Source organism: Passer montanus, unplaced genomic scaffold, assembly GCF_014805655.1.
Source record: "Passer montanus isolate IOZ18808 unplaced genomic scaffold, ASM1480565v1 scaffold35, whole genome shotgun sequence".
Taxonomy (NCBI): domain Eukaryota; kingdom Metazoa; phylum Chordata; class Aves; order Passeriformes; family Passeridae; genus Passer; species Passer montanus.
The window spans coordinates 7,097,971-7,117,514 of record NW_024368263.1 but is presented as its reverse complement, the minus strand read 5'-3'; the positions used below and the strand labels follow the sequence as shown (position 1 = coordinate 7,117,514).

Genomic DNA, 19,544 nt, shown 5'->3' with positions numbered 1-19,544 from the left:
GTAAGTTTGAAATCTTGAAGTTGTCATGTTTGTAGCCATTTAGGAATTCAAACCAGTGCTTTGGAAATGTGACTCTTGTCTTGTCTTTGTGTGTTCCCAAGGTGCAGAAAGTTCTCGTCATGATGGACCTCACTGATGTTCAGGACGTTTGTGCTGAAGTCCTGAGTGGGGGACAGAAACGAAAATTGTCTCTTGGAATTGCAATTTTAGGGAATCCCCAGGTAGGAACTGTTTGTTTTTATGCACACACAACATATGTTGTTTTGGGACCTAGCTTTGCATTTTGAGTTGTCACAGAGGCTGTTGTGTTTTCCCCCTGCCACTCCAGCCTACTAATTCACTTACTGGAAGGATTGGGGAATCTGGTTCAATCAGAGCCATACTTTTAATTAGAAGGGTGGTAATATTGCAGCAGGAGAAGGAGCAAAAAAATGAGCCATACTTGAGGGTGCATTCTCTTCTCTGAGCAAAACCATCCAAATAATGAAACCAGGTGATGCAAGTGTGGAACTGAGCCCCGTGAACACAGCTGGTGTTTTAGTTGAGAGGGTCACAACACAAAGCAACACACTCCATTTTCAGAAGGCTTCAAACCTGTTTTTATTCTAGCATGCATGCTTTTTATCCATTCTCACAAAACTCATAAGTTTACACTTTGCTCATTGGTCAGGAAAGAAAAAGTGCTCATTGGAACAGGCAGTTGCAGGTTTCTCTTATTTCTCCTTCTTTCTTTCTTGGTTTCTGTGTCAGTGACCTTGGTAGGAAATTCTTCCAGGGGTAAACATGGATTCTCTTATCATGGATCCTCTCTGGCTCACAGAAATCACTGTAAAACTGTCGTAGCATGGCATCCCCAAAGGGATAATAATTAGCATTGATTCCATGGTTCTCAGAAGGCTGATCAATCACTTTACTATACTATTCTACTCTTCTCATTAAGAAACGCATTGCTTTTATAGACAGTTACGATACATGTTGATCTAATTCGTTCTTTACTAAGAACACCATCACCATTGGCCAATTAAGAAACCACCCTTTGGTGAACAAATCTCCATAACACATTCCACGTGTTCACAACAACAGCTGCAGCTGCAGTGAAGATAAGAATTGTTCATCATTCTTTTCTCTGATCTCCTCACAGCCTTCCCCAGGACGATGCCTGGGAAAGTTGTGTTTCTCTCTGTGCCCAGAGAGCTGCTGCCACATAAAACCTCTCCCACAGGCGGGGCGTGGGGAGCTCTGAGCTCGTTGTCCTTTGCAGGTGCTGCTCCTGGACGAGCCCACGGCGGGGCTGGATCCCTGCTCCAGGCACCACGTCTGGAGCCTGCTGCGGGAGCGCCGCGCCGGGCGCGTCACGCTCGTCGCCACCCAGTCCATGGAGGAGGCAGACACTCAGGCTGGTGAGCCCAGACTGCCACCCTGGGGTGCACACCAGGGGTTTCCAGGGGCACAGCTCATGCGTGGGTCCCACTGTGGCACAGCTGGATGTGTTTTGTCTGACAGTGACCACCCAAGCCGGGCTGGGCAAAGGTTAAAACTGGGCTGATGTGTCCCTGCTAGGCTTTGCTCATGCTCCTCTCCAGGATAAAGCAGTCTTCTTCAGGATAAAGCACTTCCACTTTCTCTGGAATTGTCTCTATGTCAGTAAAATTCAGTTTGTTTTCCTTTATTTTTATTTTACTTGCCGCTATTCCCATTTCTGTATTATTCCTGTGCTGCGTGGGAAATTCTCCAAAAGCCCATAAGAATGCAGAACTAAAAGAATTAACCATGATGTTGAGAAGAAAGGCATTGGTTTAAAAATATTTTTTTAAAAAGACCTTCAGGGCTGGCCTGGATTTACTCCTCTCAATTTATTATTAAAATGTCTGCTGAGTTCAGAAGGAGCCGAGTGAGGTCAGTCTGCTGCACTCTTGTAAATCCCCCTAAATCCTTTGCATTCCCTCCTCCTTAGATCGGAAAGCTTTCCTCTCCTGTGGGAGATTACAGAGTGTTGGCTCATCTCTCTACTTGAAGAGAAAGTGGGGAATTGGCTATCACTTAAGGTAAACCCTTTTGTTTTGGTCATCACTCTTTTTGTGAAAAGCTTCTCATTCTCATATTTTGTTGTAGAATCTGTGTTTTTGTAGAGTTTATCTGGACAGTAACAAAAATCCTGACAATTCATTTTAGAAGAGCTTAAAGGCTGCCAAAATTTCCCTGCTTTGGACAACAAGCTGCCCTTCTTTGGAACCCAACCCTGAAAGCTCTGAGCACACAGCTAAAATGACTTTGCAGCTGAAAGGGGACCAGAGTGAGGTGATCCATGATGCCAGAGTGATGCTCAATGGCTTTGATGCAAAGTTGTTTTTTCCTAGGAGTTTGATTCCTAGTTCTTGGTTTAGCAGCATTGTCCAATTCTTACCCTTAACCATTTTGTGTGCATGCATGGCAAAAACAGGGGCACTGCAGATGGCTGTAAAAATTCCCACTGAAGTTCTGCCCAGTTTTGGAGGTTTCCCTATGGAAGAATCACCACTGGCTCTGTACTCCAATCAGATGACGCACACATTTTTTATTTCTTATTTAACATTATAACAACGGGGCTTTTTTAACAGGATGCACATAAATGACCTGTGTGACCCAGAGCTTGTGTCATCCGTGGTCAGACAGTACATCCCTGATGCTGTGCTCAAGGGGCAGAAGAAGGATGAGCTGTGTTTTAGGCTGCCTCTGGAAAACACTGACAGCTTCCCAGGTGAGAAACCTGCCCCTGTGCCAGGATTTTAAAGGAAAACCCACTGGTGGGAACAAGGGAAATCAAAGTGAAGGAAATAATTATGTTTCTTAGTCCATAATGTGTGGTATTAGGAAGCTGCATAAATATCAGTTTTACAAAAAAAAAGCGCACGTGCTAATATTAATAATGAAAATGAAAAACAGAAAATCCACCATCTGACCTACGAACTAAAATCCACTGACCCTCTTCTGCTTTCGGGATGGCCTGTGTAAACCAAAACCACAGAATTTTCCACTTTTACCTCTAAGGCACACAATAAATTAGTGATGACTTGTGGGTCTTGGGGATTAATGACGTGAATGCTGGAACTTCCAATGTTAATTGGCTGAGATTGTTAATTAACACTGGCTGAGTCTGTGCTCAGCACTCAGCCTGGGCTGAGCCTGGCTGTTCCTCCCGTGCAGATCTGTTCAGCCACCTGGAGAGCAGCTTCCTGCAGGGGGTGGTTAGTTACGAGGTGACCAGGACCACCCTGGAAGATGTTTTCCTGAAGCTGCAGGGTGAGGAAGCCGTCGATCCCGAAGGTAAAGCGTTGACCCCCTGTGGAATATCTCTTGTCCTCTTAGTTTATTTAATGGCCTTCAAATTTCACATGGGGCAAAGCAATCTTTGCATTTGGTCTTTAACTTTCATTTTGGTAAGTGAGGAGCACCTTCACTCTGAAATATTTGATTTACACACCTTGCCACTTGGGGCGTTATTTCAAATTTACATTAATAAATTTCAGTTTATATCAATATTCAGCAGAATATGAATCACTGACAAATATCCTGTTTTTTAGCAAAAATACATTAAGCAAGCATGACATCCCTAAAGTTCCATCTAAATGTGTGTTTTAATTGAATATCTAATCAATTTCTGCTAAATGTCAATATTGAGAGGCCTAGAGTGGCTCAACTAGAGTGGCTTAGTTGTGTCCCACTTGCCTTCAGTGAGGAACATCATCTTGGGGAAGCCCAAATTATTCTGTCTTGGCTTCCCAAAGGGTTTCAAGGATGAGGATTAAGGCTCATGTTGGAAGGGCATTTATTTACCTTTGAAGGGTTGTACAGCCCAGACCAGGAGGTGGGAAGGGATAAAGTTTGGAGAAGGCACTTCCCAAGGCCAGTGAAGATCTTGGATGTGTTGCCACACTGGCCAGTCTGAATTCACCAATATAAATTCTGTTCTGGATGAATTATGGCCCCTTTCCTCTGCACTTCTAACTCCTCTCTCTCTAAAAAATATTTTAAAAAGAAAAAAACCAATCAAAGCATCCCTCAGTTCAGAGCAGAAGATCCCTGATGATTGTTTGGGATTAGAAGGTGTCCTTTGAAGGCTCTTTGTGGGTAATGGCATTTCATGGTGAACACACAGGAGAGGGAGACCTCGAGGAGAGGGACCAGAACCTCCCGTGGCTCTCCAAGCAGGGGATCCTGGCCATGAGTGGGATGATGCTCTGGAGGCAGCAGGTGTGTGCTGTGCTGAGAATTCACCTGCTCAGACTGAAGCACGAAGGAAAATTCCTCAGGGGCATGTAAGTACAGAAGCTCCCACCTGCCCTGCAGCAGCTCAGGAGGGAAAGTACAGAAGCTCCCACCTGCCCTGCAGCCCTGGAGCAGCTCAGGAAGGGTTTAAATACTGCTGGAGATGTTTGGAAGCGGAGAATTAGGTGGGAAATGTTTTAAAGCTGCAAAAATAGGGAAAGTATGGACTTAGCAGGAGAACTCTGGCTTGCTTAAGTTTTGAATTTCCCCGTAAATCACACAATTACTTATTGGTGGATTTCCCCTGGCCTCACTTATGGTCTGTATTTCCATCTAGATTGCTGTTATTTGGAATATTTATCCTTCCACCACTGATGGTTTTAATGCTGTTTCATCTGTGGCAAAACTCCAGTAGCTGGGAAATCACATCTAGCCCGTATTTTCTTCCCACAAAAGAGAAAATTCAAAATAGATCTACAAACCTCCTCATCTTCAATGACACAGGTGAGGAACAACATGTGAGGCTGACTCACCTTCTGCATCAATGTGAATTTTATTATAATTGACAGAGCAACCTTGCAAATGCCATAAATATATAAAGGACTGTGCATTGAGAGGTGTTTTCTTTTGAGCAAAAGCAAATGCAGCTCTAGTGATTATATAGGTGATATGCAAGAGTAATGAACCAGGAAATCGTGAAAAAAAAAGCAATAAATAAACTAAGTTTGAAACATATATTTTGTTTAACCAGTTTAAATAAATAGGAATATATATATAGGAATATGTGGAAATATATAGAAATATATATATAGGTGTATATATATATATAGGATATATGGGAATATATCCCATATATATATAGGAATATGTGTTTAGGACACATATTCTTATATATGTGTCCAAAATATATAGGAAATATATGTTTGCTTAGAATCTCAATATTTGGAGTTTTTAATATAACTCTGCTTTGCAAGTAAGAACTTATTTATATGAAAGTGTTTCTATTTAAAGAAAAAAGTCCCTCTAATGACTCTTAATTTCTGTCCTTGACTTGATTTCAGGATCAGAAATCGAGGATTTCATTGCTGCTTTGAAGATTCAAAACATAACCCCAGAAGTAACTCCGGAGAAAAACATCACAAGGCTTCCAGATTATAATGGAGCTATAAAAATATCCCTGGAAGGCAAGGTGAGGGATATTTTTTTTTCCCTTCTTTCATCCTGTACATCAACAGCATTTCCTGAGAAGTGTTTAAATGAGAGTAATAAACACACCCATCATATTTTCTGGAAAAATCCTCTTGCCCAGGATTCTTCTCCTGGGAAGCTGAGAAGCCTCAGAGAAAAAGGAGAACAGTAATTATCTCATTTTCTCCTCCTGTGTTTTGCTCCTTTGGAGTAAAGGAGATGGTATAATATAATATAATATAATATAATATAATATAATATAATTAATATAATATAATAATAAATTAGCCTCCTGAGACCATGGAGTCAGATTCATCATTCCTCCCTTCCTCTGGGAACCCCACAAATACAAGATGCGCCAGAAAAGGGAGAATATTTTTTTGGTATAAAAGGAGTTTCAGTAGTGCTGCTCACACCTCTCAGGGACATGAAGGCCTTTTTTTATTTTGACATCTCCAGAGCCACCAGTTCACGGTCATGTGCAGCCCAGAGCCCATCAACTGCTTCCCTGTGCTGGTGAACATCCTCAGCAACACCTTCCTGCGGCTCTTCAACTCCACCGCGCGCCTCCGCGTCTGGAGCCAGCTCTTCTACACGGTGAGGGTCCTGCCCTGCTGGCCACCCTCAGCTGGGGCAGCTGCACAGATGGGGACTGCACAGCCTGGGGCTGGGGGAGCACCTTCCAAGGGCTCGGGGCAGTGGTCCCACTGCTGGTGGTTCCTGGGGGTATTTAATGGTGATTTTTCCAAGGGTTCTGCGGGGTTTCGGTACTGTAAGGAATTTGTGCTGTTTGGAGAGGATTTGGGATTGTTCTTGGAGAAGTTTCAGGGTGATCTAGTTGTGGCCTTCCAGTCCCTGATGGAAAGATGGAGAGAGGCTGTTTATGAAGGCTTGGAGTGAAAGGCCAAAGAAGAATGTCACTTTCCACTGAGCCAGATTGGTTCAGATTGGATATTAGGAGGAGATTGTTCCCTGGGAGGGTGGGCAGGCCCTGGCACAGGGTGTCCAGAGCAGCTGTGGCTGCCCCTGGATCCCTGGCAGTGCCCAAGGCCAGGCTGGATGGGGCTTGGAGCCACCTGGAATAGTGGAAGGTGTCCCTGCCCACAGCAGGGGTGGGCTGAGATGATCTTTAAAGTCCTTTCCAACCAGGCCATGCTGATGAGTGTGGTGGGGATACAACAGTGATCTTTGCAAACCCCACCTTTCCTCAGCAACAAAGAGTTGGTCTCCATCCTCAACAATTTTCAGTAACCCAAATTCTTTCTGCAAATTCTAGGATGCTAAATGTCATTATTTTGTTCTTTTTACCTTGTTTTCTGTTCTTAAACACCACTGACTTACCATTACTGCTCTTGTTCAACCAACTCATGAGCATTGTGCCAGCCAGATTTTCCCTGGCAACATCAATCATGGATGACTGAATTTCTCCCCACAGGGAGAAAACCCAGAGCTGAAGAACTACATTTTTTTTGGCTTATTCACCTACCTGCTGGTTTTGGCTGCTGGTTTGCCTCCTCTCTTTGCGATGAGCAGCGTGGAGGATTACAAGGTAAAGAGCAGAAGGAGTGAATGCAATGCAAAAGGTGTGGAGAGCACCAGTGGTGAGGCCCTGGCACAGGTGCCCAGAGCAGCTGTGGCTGCCCCTGGATCCCTGGAATGTCCAAGGCAAGGTTGGATGGGGCTTGGAGCAGCCTGGGACAGTGGAAGGTGTCCCTGCTGTGGCAGGGATGATCTTTAAGATCCCTTCCAACTCAAACCATTCCATGATTCTGTGGTTTCTAGGCAGGATGATAGAAGAAAATCAGTCAGATTAGTACCAAAGTGCACTTCTCTGCATCCCAGGGAGCCAGCTGGGGCTCACAATAATGTGGATGTTAACAAAGCTTTTGAGATCTGAATGATTTTATATTTTTTTTCCGTTTTAGGAACGATGTGGTTTTACACAATGGTTGAACTAAGAATTGGAAGTGCTCAGAAAGGAGAGGGAGGGAGGAGCAAGGGAATAGAGAAGGAGCAGGGATGATGTTTTAGACTCTCCCTTTTCTCATTTTTGTTGTTTTTGCAGCTCCAGGCTCGCTCCCAGCTGCGGCTGGCGGGGCTCTTCCCCTCAGCCTACTGGTGTGGGCAGGCTCTGGTGGACATCCCCTTCTTCTGGAGCCTGATGTGCCTCATGTTTGGGCTCCTGCTGCTCTTCACCCGCATCTGCCCCTTGGAGACCCGTGCTGTGCTGACCCTGGTGAGCTCTGGGCAAAATGGGTGAATGGGAGCAGCTCCCTTCCCTCATGTCACAGCAGGGTTTGGCTTTAGAGAGTTTATTTGGGCAGGTTGTCATATATCCACAGGCACCTCCTGGTCACTGATGTCTCTCTCTCTCCAGCTCATTTGCATCTTTGGTTATGGAATATCTCTTGTCCTCTTCGTTTATTTAATGGCCTTCAAATTTCACATGGGGCGAAGCAATCGTTACATTTGGTCTTTAACCTTCATCCTGGTAAGTGAGGAGCACCTTCACTCTGAAATGTTTGATTTACACACCTTGCCACTCGGGGCTTTATTTCAAATTTACATCAATAAATTTCAGTTTATATCAATATTCAGCAGAATAACCTGAATCACTGACAAATAACTTGGTTTTTTTAGCAACAATGCATCAATATTGGAAGTAGTTTTCCTGCTTTATTCCAGGTGAATTATGTTGCTTTTATGCACAGTGACCATCATGAAGTGCTTTACTACACCTGTATGCTGATTCCTATGTTTCCCCCAGTGGGCTGGATCATGTTCTCTGGACTAGTAAGCAAAACACATCCTACTAAATTCAATAATCATCCTAATGGTGCAAACTGGCAAAGCAAGAGGCACTTCCCAAATTCCCAGTCGAAAAGAAAGAAAGAGGGAAAAGGGAACAGGAGAAGTTCCAGGCTGTTGAGTGAGAGAAGAGGCCAAGATTTGACCTGTTAATCCTTAGTTTTATTGGGATATTTTTGCTTTGTTTAGTCACTAAGAGCTGTTACAGTGGCTGTATTTTGGCAGCAAGGGTGGGATGGGAGGGGAAAGTGGTGGAGTGGGGAAAACCAGGAAGGAGGAAATGAGCTGGGAGAAAGCCAAAGACCTGGGAAGAGAGAAGCAGTGATAGAAAAGGTCAACTTAACCTGACTGATTTGAGGCCTCTGAATTTCTGTAGCCAAGGAAGCCACAGCCCATTGAGGCAGTGAGAACCAAAGAAAAAATGCAGATCAAAGCTCCTTTCTCCCATCCTGAAGAAAAGCTAAACATCCCTCCCTGCCACACTTGCTCTGACCCTGCCCTGAGACACACTGTGCTGAGGAGTTTTCTAATTGACTGATCTCCTTTTCTTCCAGAATTTCCTCATGTACAACGATTACAGCATTTTTGAGACGTGGAATTACATCTACATGCCTGTCTTTGCAGTAAGGAGGGACTTGGAGATGGTTGCTTGGGCAGGGATGGCTGTCACTGATGCGGTGGGCTTGCAATGGGCTTGTAAACTCTCCCCATAAAAAAAGGATGGGTTTTGTAGTCAAAATTTCCCATTAAGTGTTGGCAGGGGAGGCAAATTCCAAGAAATCCTGGGCTTGTGCCTGATGTGGCCCCTGGATGCTGCAAAAATGGGGCAGGGGCTCAGTGGAGCTCATGTAGAAGGCAGAGATATTTTTAATTAACTGATCGTGCCAAAGCTGCTTCTACAAAAGGATGAGAAGATCTCCCATCCCATGGGATGTCTGTTGGGGTGCAGGTGGATTATCTGGGCTAGAGCTGCTGTAAGAATTCAAGGCTTTTGCAAATAATCTGCATATCAGAGAGGAATCTCTGCAAAACATCAGTTTATCTCCTTGCCCCTGTAGGCCTTTTCAACAGCTGAAATTAATGAGATGTGTCACTGCATCCCTTTATAATTAAAATTAACAGGGTGTGTTGTTACCTTGTCTCCACACAAGCCTGATCAGTGTCTGTTTTCAGCCGTACATCCACTCTGTGATTTTTGCTTTCCTCCTGCGCTGTTTGGAGATGAGATATGGAGAAGCAGTCCCAGGATTTGATCCCATCTTCAGGTGGGTCCCAGGGATTCCTTGTGAGCCACAGCTATCCCAGCCTGCAGGGTGGGCTTGGAGCTGCACAGCCTCCTGACAGCAGGAGGGAAAACGTGTTATCTGAAAAATGTTTGTCAGCGTGTGGATAAAGTTAGTATTTTTAATTTTTTCTATGTCCTTGAGAGGATAAAAATTGTGATTTCAGCTTTTTTTTTAAAGGTTCGTAGCTGACATTTCAGGACATTTCCCTACAGGGGGTAAATTATAGTTCCAAATTGAAACAGAAGGATTTTAACTCCTATTCAAGGGTGTCAGTATTGCTCCAAATACAATGGAGAATTTCCCTAAATCTTCATCAGGTCAAAGTTGTCCAAGTGCTCTGTGCTTAACTCTCACCAACAACAAGTGACCAACCACCTGAGGGAGAAGATTTATAAAATGTATTTAATTACCAAACACTACCAACTATGGGAGTTAAATGCCCATATTGGTTTGCAAACCTGCCACGTGTATTTTAATTCTCCTTGACCAGATGATTGGCATGTCTGGAGCAGGGAACCAATCAATAATTAAAGATGAAGAAAAGCTAAAGCTGGCCTTTATTTTCTCAGCCATGCCAGTGAAGTTTAGCTTTTCCTGCTGAGGAATAAATACTTGAGCAAACACCATCTGGGGAACAGCTCAGTGATCCTTGTGTGTCCCTTCCAACTCTGAGCCTCTGAGCTCCCCGAGGGCAAATAAATTTTGGGTTGCGTTGGTGCTGCCAACAAAATAAATTTAAGGGACCACACTTTAAGTGTGAGCCCTGCAATGAATTTAAAATGTGACAGCACTAAAAGTGGGATCCTCAGTAAGCACATTTCACTGCCCCAGAGGTTTGAGGCTTACCAAAAACATTTATCTGGCAAAATTTGGGCCTGGAAGGGGCCATTTCACAGGTTCCTTTCTAATGTTTGTGTCACCAGCTTCAACCTCAGCTGGCAAAAAAGTATTAAATTGACAAAAAAAATAGGGAATTTGATGCTTTGAGGCAATTTTATTTATTTCTTTCCTGCAACTGTGGTGGGTAGTTCAGGACCCAGTCTGTGCACTGGGAGATAAATTTGAAAACTATTATACTTATTTCTAGATATAAGTATGCATTTGTGTCGTCTCTAATTATACTGGGAAAAAGCTTATAAACACAAACGTTTTTGGAAGTGATTCCCAGTGAAAGCATCTCTCCTCCTCTGCGGGAAAATGATTTGTAGAAAATTTTTAAAATTTGACAGAAGGCTCACATAATGTGTATCTGTGTGTAAGTTTTGAGATAAGAAATATTGACTTAGAAATGTTATAGAATAGACGTTGTTGAGAGAGAAACTGAAGTAAAAATAAGTTTTAAGATATGGTTTTGCAAATAAGACTAGATACTTTAGAGAAGCAGAATTATGAAAGATTCTTTGTAGTAGGATTCATGAGGGGTAATTGTAGATGATTAGACATTTAGATGATTAGACATGATGTTAAGACATTTATAATACAGCGTGGCCAAAGTTGATAGGTTAAGAAATGCTTATAGTGTATTGTAATTAGGAGATAATTGGCTTCTGATTGTGATGGTGTGAGTTATAACACCTGCATTGTCTCACCCTTCTCGTGAGACTGAAAATGGAATAAAAGTTTTTAAAACACCTCTCAGTTACCCCACCTCTGGCTCAGAAAAGGGCTAAATCTGCCATCCCTGCACCCGTAGGATCCAGCAGAGAAGAGAGGTGCCCCAGCAGAACCAGGAGCAGGCTGCAGAGGAGCCCCCCGAGGTGCAGGCGGAGCGCGACAGGGTGCGGGGCGCGCTGGCCGCGCTGCAGCACGAGCAGGTGACTCCAAACCCTGCACTGCTCTGCTTTCCATTCTCCATCACTGCCATTCTCTCACCTGCCTCTGCTTTCTCAGCTCATGCACTCGGATTTCTGATGCGATCTCACGGTCACCCTGGCACCACAAGGACTTTAGCTCGCCCCATTATTTTTATTCCCTTCCTGGATATTTTCCTGTTTGGCTTTTTTTCCCCCCCTCTTTCATGGCTTTTTAATTTATAAATTTTCTCTCTTTCAAAGTCCTGCTTAATGGTAAGAACAGATCAGCTGTCTCATGGTGTGGGAGGAGAATTTTTATTTCCCTCTCTGTCTCCTCATAGGACTTGGTTGTTGTCAACAGTTTGCGCAAGGAATACGAAGTCAGGACAGCCACTTCCATCTGCAAGAAAAAGAAGAAACTTGCTGTCAAAAACCTCTCTTTTGGTGTTAAAAAAGGTTCAAGTACTTTTCTGCACTGCCTGTAATATAACTGACTAAAATCTAAAGGGAAGGCCTCGTTTGGAGGCAATATTTTTGTTAGAATTTTCTTGTGGGCATTGAGATCTGACACTCTGGGCTCCTGCATTCAAAGTTTTCATTTATGGGGATAAAACAACCCTTTCTCCTACTGTACTTTTAAATACTACATAAAATACAGGGGAGAAGTCGTATTACCAAGAAATATTATTAACAGTTGTTGCATATTTTTTCCAGGAGAAGTCTTAGGTCTGTTAGGACCCAACGGAGCTGGGAAAAGCACAACTCTGAACATGATTTCTGGAGGTGTAGCAGTGACTGCTGGGGAGGTAGGTGGCTTCTTGGAGCAGCTGCAGAGATGACCTTCATACCTCTAAAAATTAAGGATGTGATAAGGCAAGCCAGCAAAATCTTCCTACGGTCAGGGGATGTATGGATTTTTATGTACAATCTATATTCCTGGATATTTACAGAGCTGAGAAAAAGTGTTGATTTATGCCAAGCATAAACTCTAGTGTTCATCAAAGTCAGTGTTACAGATTTAAGAGTTTGAGCAACAGGAAATCTTCAGCTGGCGTTGGAAACCCATTGTGAAATGTCTCAAGCCCTGTAAGAATTGTTGACATCTAAAAAAACCCAAAAATAACACTCTCCATAAACAGCCTTGCAAAACCAGGAAATTGAAAACGAATGTGGGCAGCGTTGGGCCAGTAACAATCCATCATTAATTACGTGCAGAATGATTAATGGCATGTACTGGGGGAGGGGAAATGCCATTGCTCTTACAGATTTGGGTCTGAAGGTTGGAAATAGGAAAGTGTGACTAGGAAAAGACAGGCTGGTGTTGGTAATGTTACCCAAAGTGAAAAAGCAGATGGAGCAGGATCACCCTGCTCATGGAGCCCCACTCCCAAGTGGCTGCTGACCACACAACTGCTTGTCTTGGCCAGTTGGACGGGGCTTGGGGCAACCTGGGCTGGTGGAAGATGTCCCTGCCCATTGTAGGGCTGGGGTGGGATGAGCTCCAAGCCAAAGCACCCTGTGCCTGTGCGACCCCACAGCTAGAGCTGTGTGTCTGTGCAGGTGCTGCTCGGGGGCCAGGATGGAGCCCCCCGAGGGGCCCTGGGCTGGTGCCCACAGCAGGACCCACTCTGGCCACACCTGACAGTGCTGCAGCACCTGGAGGCCTTCACTGCCATCAGGGGAATGAGGGAGGAAGATGCTGCTCTCGCCATCAGCTGGTAGGAAGCCAAATGATCTCATCTGTTGGTTCTCCCTCCCTGCTGAGGCAGGGAGCCTTCCAGCCTGTCTGTCGCTGCTAGAAGTGAAGGGATGGGACTGTTTTCAAGCTAAGAACAATTTATTGCTCAGATAAACATCAATCTCAGAGGCCATGAGATTTTAGAGGAGCAAGCATTTGGCGATAGCTCAAGGGTAGTCACAAGTTTCTTCATTATAAGGCAATATAGAACTTTCTAAACCAATGGACAGTTGGCACAGGGTTTATTTTGCTTTTCTAACCTATCACCTTTACCTACTTCTGCTGCACTGCAAATACTTTTGTCTTATGGCTGCTGTCTCACTTGCACACAAATGCTTCTGTTATAACTTCTAGACTCTTAGATTATTCCATACAACCCCACCCTTACACTATGAACCATTCACCATCTTATCTATAGTTTCTCACTTACTTAAGGCATACTCTCACCTACAACTATAGGAATACAAGTTTATTATTTTTCTGCTTTATATCTGCGTGTTGTATTTTTGCATCAATCTAGGCTTCTTCCAAAGCTGTAGATGAAATCCTTCAGTGTCTGTGGAAGTTTCTGTTCTTATGATTCCCACACCAGCCCAATCACTCTGTGATTTTATAGGGTGGGGAAGGGTTTCTCTGTTAACAAATCTGGCTCATATGGTTAAGAGCCAACATCTTCAATGCCTCTCACCTTAGAGAGGTGACTTCTCCTGATGAGGTCTGCTATTTTATACTGTTCCCAGTCTCTTGCCTATGAATATTGTAGCCCAAGTTTACCTGGGAAAATTCAGAAAAAAAAAATCAAACTTGTCTCAGTTCATGGCTAGTTGCATGAGTAACTCACTTCTCTCATTAGCTGCACTTCCTGCCTTGAATTTCTGCAATAATTCCTCAATTTGACATCCAAGTTAGGAGCAGAATCCCCAAGTAAGCCAAGGTGATGGATATCAACCAAAACATGTCAGTGTTCCTCAGCACCCCTGGCCACAGAGGCTGCACACCAAAATGGTCATTTGGGGCTTTTCCCTTTCCGTTCCCCACAGCATAGGAAGGGCCTTGGATCTCCTGAAGCATTTCAAGACCCCAGCAAGGAGTTTATCTGCTGGAGAAGCCAGAAAGGTACGTGTTGGATTTGTCTTTGCTTCTTCCCCAAAGCCTGCTCGCTCTCTCTTGGACGTGGTGCAGAGGAAACCTTCAGTTGAGTGGGTTCCTGGCATCATTCATTTAGATCAATGCCTTTTGAATCCATCCTGGCAGGATTCCCTTCCTCCTTCTCACCCCCTTTTCCTATTCTTCTGCACCATGTGCTTAATAAGTGCCAACCACAAATTGGATTTACAATCACCTCTTCATGCCCCACCACCTACATCTTCCAGTAAATGGGATGGAAAACCACTTTCACATCTTTGGCAGGCTCAGGAGTTCTGGGGAAATCTGATTTTGAGAGATTAAAACATTAACTGAGAACACCTGAAGTGGGATTTTTTAAAATCCCTGTTCCTTTTGTACTTTGGAATCAAGAGCTTCAGCTTTGAAAAATTCACGGGGATTAAGGTGCACCAGTTTTGCAGGTGAATAAAGGAGCCCTGACCTGATGTTGTTCCCATTCCAGCTGTCCTTTGCTCTGAGCATCCTGGGAGGCCCAGCAGTGATGCTTTGGGACGAGCCCTCCGTGAGCATGGACCCCAAGGGGCAGCGCTGCATGTGGTGAGCAGCCCTGGCCTGGCAGAAACGGGAATCTGGGACAGTTCAGCAGGATGGGCTCACCCTCCCCATGGCAGGAGCTCTTGGGCAGGCAGAGGTGACAGTGTAGAGCTGTCTTTTCCCTTTTTCCCGGTGCCCAGGGGATGGGGAGAGCTTGCTGAGCTCCTCACCCAGCTGGCAGCAAGCCCTGTAACATAATGGTCATCAATACACCCCAAAAAATGACCCCATAATGATCATCAGTACACCCCAAAAAATGATCCCATAATGATCATCAATTCACTGCAAAAAATGATCCCATAATGGTCATTAATACACCCCAAAAATGATCCCATAATGGTCATTAATACACCCCAAAAATGATCCCATAATGGTCATTAATACACCCCAAAAATGATCCCATAATGGTCATTAATACACCCCAAAAATGATCCCATAATGGTCATTAATACACCCCAAAAATGATCCCATAATGGTCATTAATACACCCCAAAAATGATCCCATAATGGTCATTAATACACCCCAAAAATGATCCCATAATGGTCATTAATACACCCCAAAAAATGACCCCATAATGGTCATAAACACACCCCCAAAAATGATCCCATAATGATCATCAGTACACCCCAAAAAATGACCCCATAATGATCATCAGTACACCCCAAAAAATGACCCCATAATGATCATCAGTACACTGCAAAAAATGATCCCATAATGGTCATCAATACACCCCAAAAAATGACCCCTAATGGTCATTAATACACTCCAAAAAAATCTCAGTAGGCACCAGCTGAACCTGTGCATTTGGTACAAAAGACAGAAATTTCTGTTTTCTTCAGAGCAAGAGAAGAAATTGTAAGAAGTTCTCCCTTGAGTCATTCAGGGCTGGTGTTTGCTTTAGCTTTTCATCACCAGTTTCCACCATCAGTGCAAAATTTGGAGGGATGCTGACATGACAAATAACAACAGAGCAGTGGCATCCAGGTCATCTTTAAACGAGAAATCTGAAGTCTTTTAAATAGTTCTTTGCTTTTAAATAACTTAAAAAGTTGTTTCTAGGGACGGAGACATAGAGCAGTGTTGGAGTCCTGGATGCTGAGAATTTTAAGCTTTCAGTGCTGAAGGGCACAGACCCACAAGAAAATACTATATTTGACCTGAGGCTTCCAAAATTGATTGATAGCACTGGGATTGTGGGTGTGTAGTTGGTTAGAAGTGTGTGATATCACAGGGTGGAAAACTCAGAGTTTGAGTTTTAGAATATAGTAGTAGATGTGGGGCAAGATGGAGGTTTTAGGGTAGAGGCTGGTCCTTCTTCTTCACCTTCTTCTCCATGGGTTTGGGTGGTTTTGTGTAATTGGACAGAAAAGTCCTCATTGCAGACATTGAGGGATCAGTTATTGGGTCAAAAATTGAAATAATTTAGGTGTGATTCCTTAATTGGATAGTTTGGCCTTAAAAGACCTTGTATAGAAAGATAGTCATTGTGTAACCTGTTAGTAGAATGCTGTAGAGCTCATGACTTGTAATGTAGATAAGAAATAATAAAGCCTGAACAGGAAATACCAGCTGTAGCGCCTCAGCCCCCACCTGGCAGAGGTAGAAAAAGAAACCAGGAGCTGGCAGAGCAGGAGGTTTTCTGCGGCTGTTCCAGGAGGTGACTGTGATCCCTGTGTTCCCAGGAGGATGATGGAGGCCTCGGTGAGGAGCAGGGAGAGGGCAGCCATCCTCTGCACGCAGTCCCTGCGGGAGGCGGCGGCGATGTGTGACCGCGTGGCCGTCCTGGTGTCCGGCCAGCTCCGGTGGGCACGGCAGCGGGGGGCTTGGGCTGGGCCTTGGGGCTAGTCTGGGCTTAGTCTGGGTTAGTTCGGGGGTCCTTTGGGGTTAGTTTGGGGGTAGTTTGGGGTTGATTTGGGGTTATTTTGGGATTAGATTGAGGTTGGGGTTAGTTTGGGGTTAGTTGGGATTAGTCTGGGTTAGTTTGAGGTTATTTTGGAGTTAGTTTGGGGTTAGTTGGGGTTCATTAGGAGTTATTTTGGGTTAGTTTGGGGTTAGTTTGAGGTAAATTTGGCATTAATTTGGGGGCTGGGATTATTTTGGGGTTAGTTTGGGGTTATTTTGGAGTTAGTTTGGGGTTAGTTTGGGTTCGTTTTGAGGTTGTTTGGGGTTATTTGGGGTTAGTTTGGGGTTGGTTTGGGCTTATTTTGGGTTAGTTTGGGGATTGGGGCTAGTTGAAGTTATTTTGGGGTTATTGGGGGTTAGTTTGGTTTTTTTAATTCCTAATCTAATGGAAAATACAGGTTTGGATGCTCCCATGTGTGTAACAATCAGTTTTTTGAAGTAGCATGGTTTGAAGAGCTGATGAATAAGAGGATGTACAGCCACTCCTCGGCTCCCTCAAGCCATGGATTTATTTGCTGGTTTTGGTGGTTTGAGCAATGTTTTCCCCCCTCTGCAGGTACGTCGGTTCCCTTGAGGATCTCAAAAGGAAGTTTGGCACAAGTTACCACCTAGAACTGAAAATGACAGACGCGGGGCACAGAGATGCTCTGCACACCGAAATCCTGAACCTCTTCCCCCGCGCAGCTCGGCAGGAAAGGTCAGTGCCCACAGCCTGGATTTGGGTTGGGATGCTCTCTTCTTCCTACTGACCTTTACCTGGAGCACATTTATCCTACAAACCCCCCCAAACTGCACTGCTGAGTCACAAGATGAAGAATTCATTTTTTTATTACTCTTTCAGGACTTCTTCCATGCTCACCTACAAGATTCCAGTGGCAGATGCACTACCTCTGTCCAGGTCTTTCTCCCAGCTAGAAGCAGGTAAAAGGAAATAAGCAGTTAAATAAGGAAATCACTTCCAAATGGTTTCTGTGGGTTTGGTTTTTAAGGATGCTTTCTCCATCCCCCCGCAGCTAAACGGAATTTCAAGCTTGAGGAGTACAGCTTGTCACTGAACACTTTGCACCAGGTAGGCTGATGCAGGAGCTCCAGGCTGGGAACTGCCTGTGGGAAAGGAAGAAATAACCTGTGACCAGCACAGATACAGGCAGTCCCTGGCAGTGATGGGGTGCTTCCACTGTGTCCCGTTGCAGGTGTTTGTGGACCTCACCAGGGATGCAGAGGAGCAGGACCTGGAGGTGGCATCCAACGGGGCTGTGGAGCAGAGACCCCTTCACCCCTGATTGCTGGAGCCTCAGTGGGAAATATTCCATGTATTTCATCAGTGTTACTGAATTTCATCAGTCACTGGTAGCTGGGATCAGCCCCAGCACTCCGTGACCCACGTCACAGCACACACAGCCCTGCAGTTGTTCTGCCTCACAGAGAAAAAAGAGTTGTTATTTTAATAAATAAAGCCTTTATCCTTTGACATGTTGATGCCTGACTCTCATCTGTGCCCCTGCTCAGGGTGGAGATTGAATTCCTGAGGCTGTGAGGGACACTGGGCTGGGAAAGGAGCTCAGTCCCTGGGGAGAACCAGGAGCAAACCCCAGGGAGGCTCTGACACCTCGCTCATCCATGGCAGGAGGACGCATGGTCTCTGCCTTGTCAGCCCTGAGAATCACCCTCTGGCTGGTGGGATGTGGCCAGCAGAGCTGCTGATTCCTGGGAGAGAGGGGCACAGGGCTGGATTTTACCCAAAAAGCTGCTCTTGCTGTGAGTTCCAGCTCAAGCCAACTTGGCCCATCTCATCCCCACCACTGGGGCCAGGGACAGAGGAAACAACTCAGCAGTGGCTGGATGAATGTAGTGAAAACTGGCAGCTCTTATCATCTATAAAACACAGTTATTAATTAGAGTGAAAATAAGGTGTGCTTTGACCCAAAATAGAGCTGAAGAAGGACAGCAGGCTGAGCCTTGCTTTGGTCATTGGGGAGAGAGGGGGGCTCCTCACCAGCACCCACCCCTCTGTGGGTGCCTGGGAGGGATGGGGCAACTGATGGGGAGCTGGGGGCAAGCTCCATCACCCTGACCCTCTCTGAGCAAATCAGCATCTCTTCTTGGATTATCTGCCTGCCAGGGCTAGAATTAAAAAGTAAATTTTTTAAAAACGAACTAAATAAAAGCTCCCCGCATTCAGGTGTTTCCCCTTGTGCCCCAGCACCCTCTGGTAAGGGCTGGGGACCCACTGGAGGCCAGGGGCAGTGCCATGCCATGGGATGAACACAGCAGCACGACCCTCACCATGCCCTGAGATGCTCTGGTTGGTGTGGGTGATGCTGGGGGCGCAGGCAGGGGCACAAAAGGGAGAATTCTGCAGGTGCTTTGGGCAGGCAAGGATGTGTGTCTGGGCACTGCAGGCAGGGACGTGGGCAAGCAGGTACCAGCAGGTGGCTGCCGTGACTCACGGATGGGCTGCTGCTGCCGGGAGAAGTCCCAGGGCAGCCTCCCACACCCCGGAGTTCTGCTTTCCACAGGGATCTCCCAGCATCAGGGCTCTGCCAAGGAGGTGGGCAGGGAGGAGACTGAGATTCACTGCCTGGGACCTGGCATCTCCCCCTCTTCACGTTGGGGTTGTTGTTTTTCCTTTTGCACGGAGGGGAGGAGAAGGTTTGGACACCCAGGAGATGTTCTGGGGACAGGTTTAACCCCATCCTGTGCCCTGACTTACTGCACCTCTGCTGTCTGCCTCGCTCTGACACATCTGAATGGGATTTAAATCTTAGGGGTGGTTTTTTCCTGCTAGGCAGAGCAGAAGGAAGCAAATCCAGCTGCTCCACTTTTCCAAGCCCAACCTCTGTCCCAGCTGCTCAGGCTCCCTCCCACCCCGGGTCCCTCAG

General features: G+C 45.3%; 1 protein-coding gene across 1 annotated transcript in view; it reads left to right on the top strand.

The window, feature by feature from the left end:
• LOC120505609 (ATP-binding cassette sub-family A member 9-like) overlaps positions 1–18,135 on the top strand; it is a 30,675-nt gene extending 12,540 nt beyond the window's left edge. Inside the window, exons 14-39 of the mRNA XM_039716314.1 lie at positions 102–221; positions 1,262–1,400; positions 1,955–2,045; positions 2,598–2,737; positions 3,184–3,303; positions 4,136–4,295; positions 4,583–4,749; positions 5,307–5,434; positions 5,893–6,030; positions 6,869–6,982; positions 7,499–7,669; positions 7,811–7,924; positions 8,119–8,226; positions 8,796–8,864; positions 9,415–9,506; positions 11,221–11,341; positions 11,662–11,776; positions 12,035–12,126; positions 12,881–13,038; positions 14,099–14,174; positions 14,668–14,762; positions 16,443–16,562; positions 17,219–17,359; positions 17,504–17,583; positions 17,676–17,731; positions 17,856–18,135. Of these exons, the coding sequence (XP_039572248.1) occupies positions 102–221; positions 1,262–1,400; positions 1,955–2,045; positions 2,598–2,737; positions 3,184–3,303; positions 4,136–4,295; positions 4,583–4,749; positions 5,307–5,434; positions 5,893–6,030; positions 6,869–6,982; positions 7,499–7,669; positions 7,811–7,924; positions 8,119–8,226; positions 8,796–8,864; positions 9,415–9,506; positions 11,221–11,341; positions 11,662–11,776; positions 12,035–12,126; positions 12,881–13,038; positions 14,099–14,174; positions 14,668–14,762; positions 16,443–16,562; positions 17,219–17,359; positions 17,504–17,583; positions 17,676–17,731; positions 17,856–17,945 (3,015 nt within the window). The 3' untranslated portion in view covers positions 17,946–18,135. The remainder of the gene's footprint in view (positions 1–101; positions 222–1,261; positions 1,401–1,954; positions 2,046–2,597; positions 2,738–3,183; positions 3,304–4,135; positions 4,296–4,582; positions 4,750–5,306; positions 5,435–5,892; positions 6,031–6,868; positions 6,983–7,498; positions 7,670–7,810; positions 7,925–8,118; positions 8,227–8,795; positions 8,865–9,414; positions 9,507–11,220; positions 11,342–11,661; positions 11,777–12,034; positions 12,127–12,880; positions 13,039–14,098; positions 14,175–14,667; positions 14,763–16,442; positions 16,563–17,218; positions 17,360–17,503; positions 17,584–17,675; positions 17,732–17,855) is intronic.
• Positions 18,136–19,544: the final 1,409 nt, after the last annotated feature.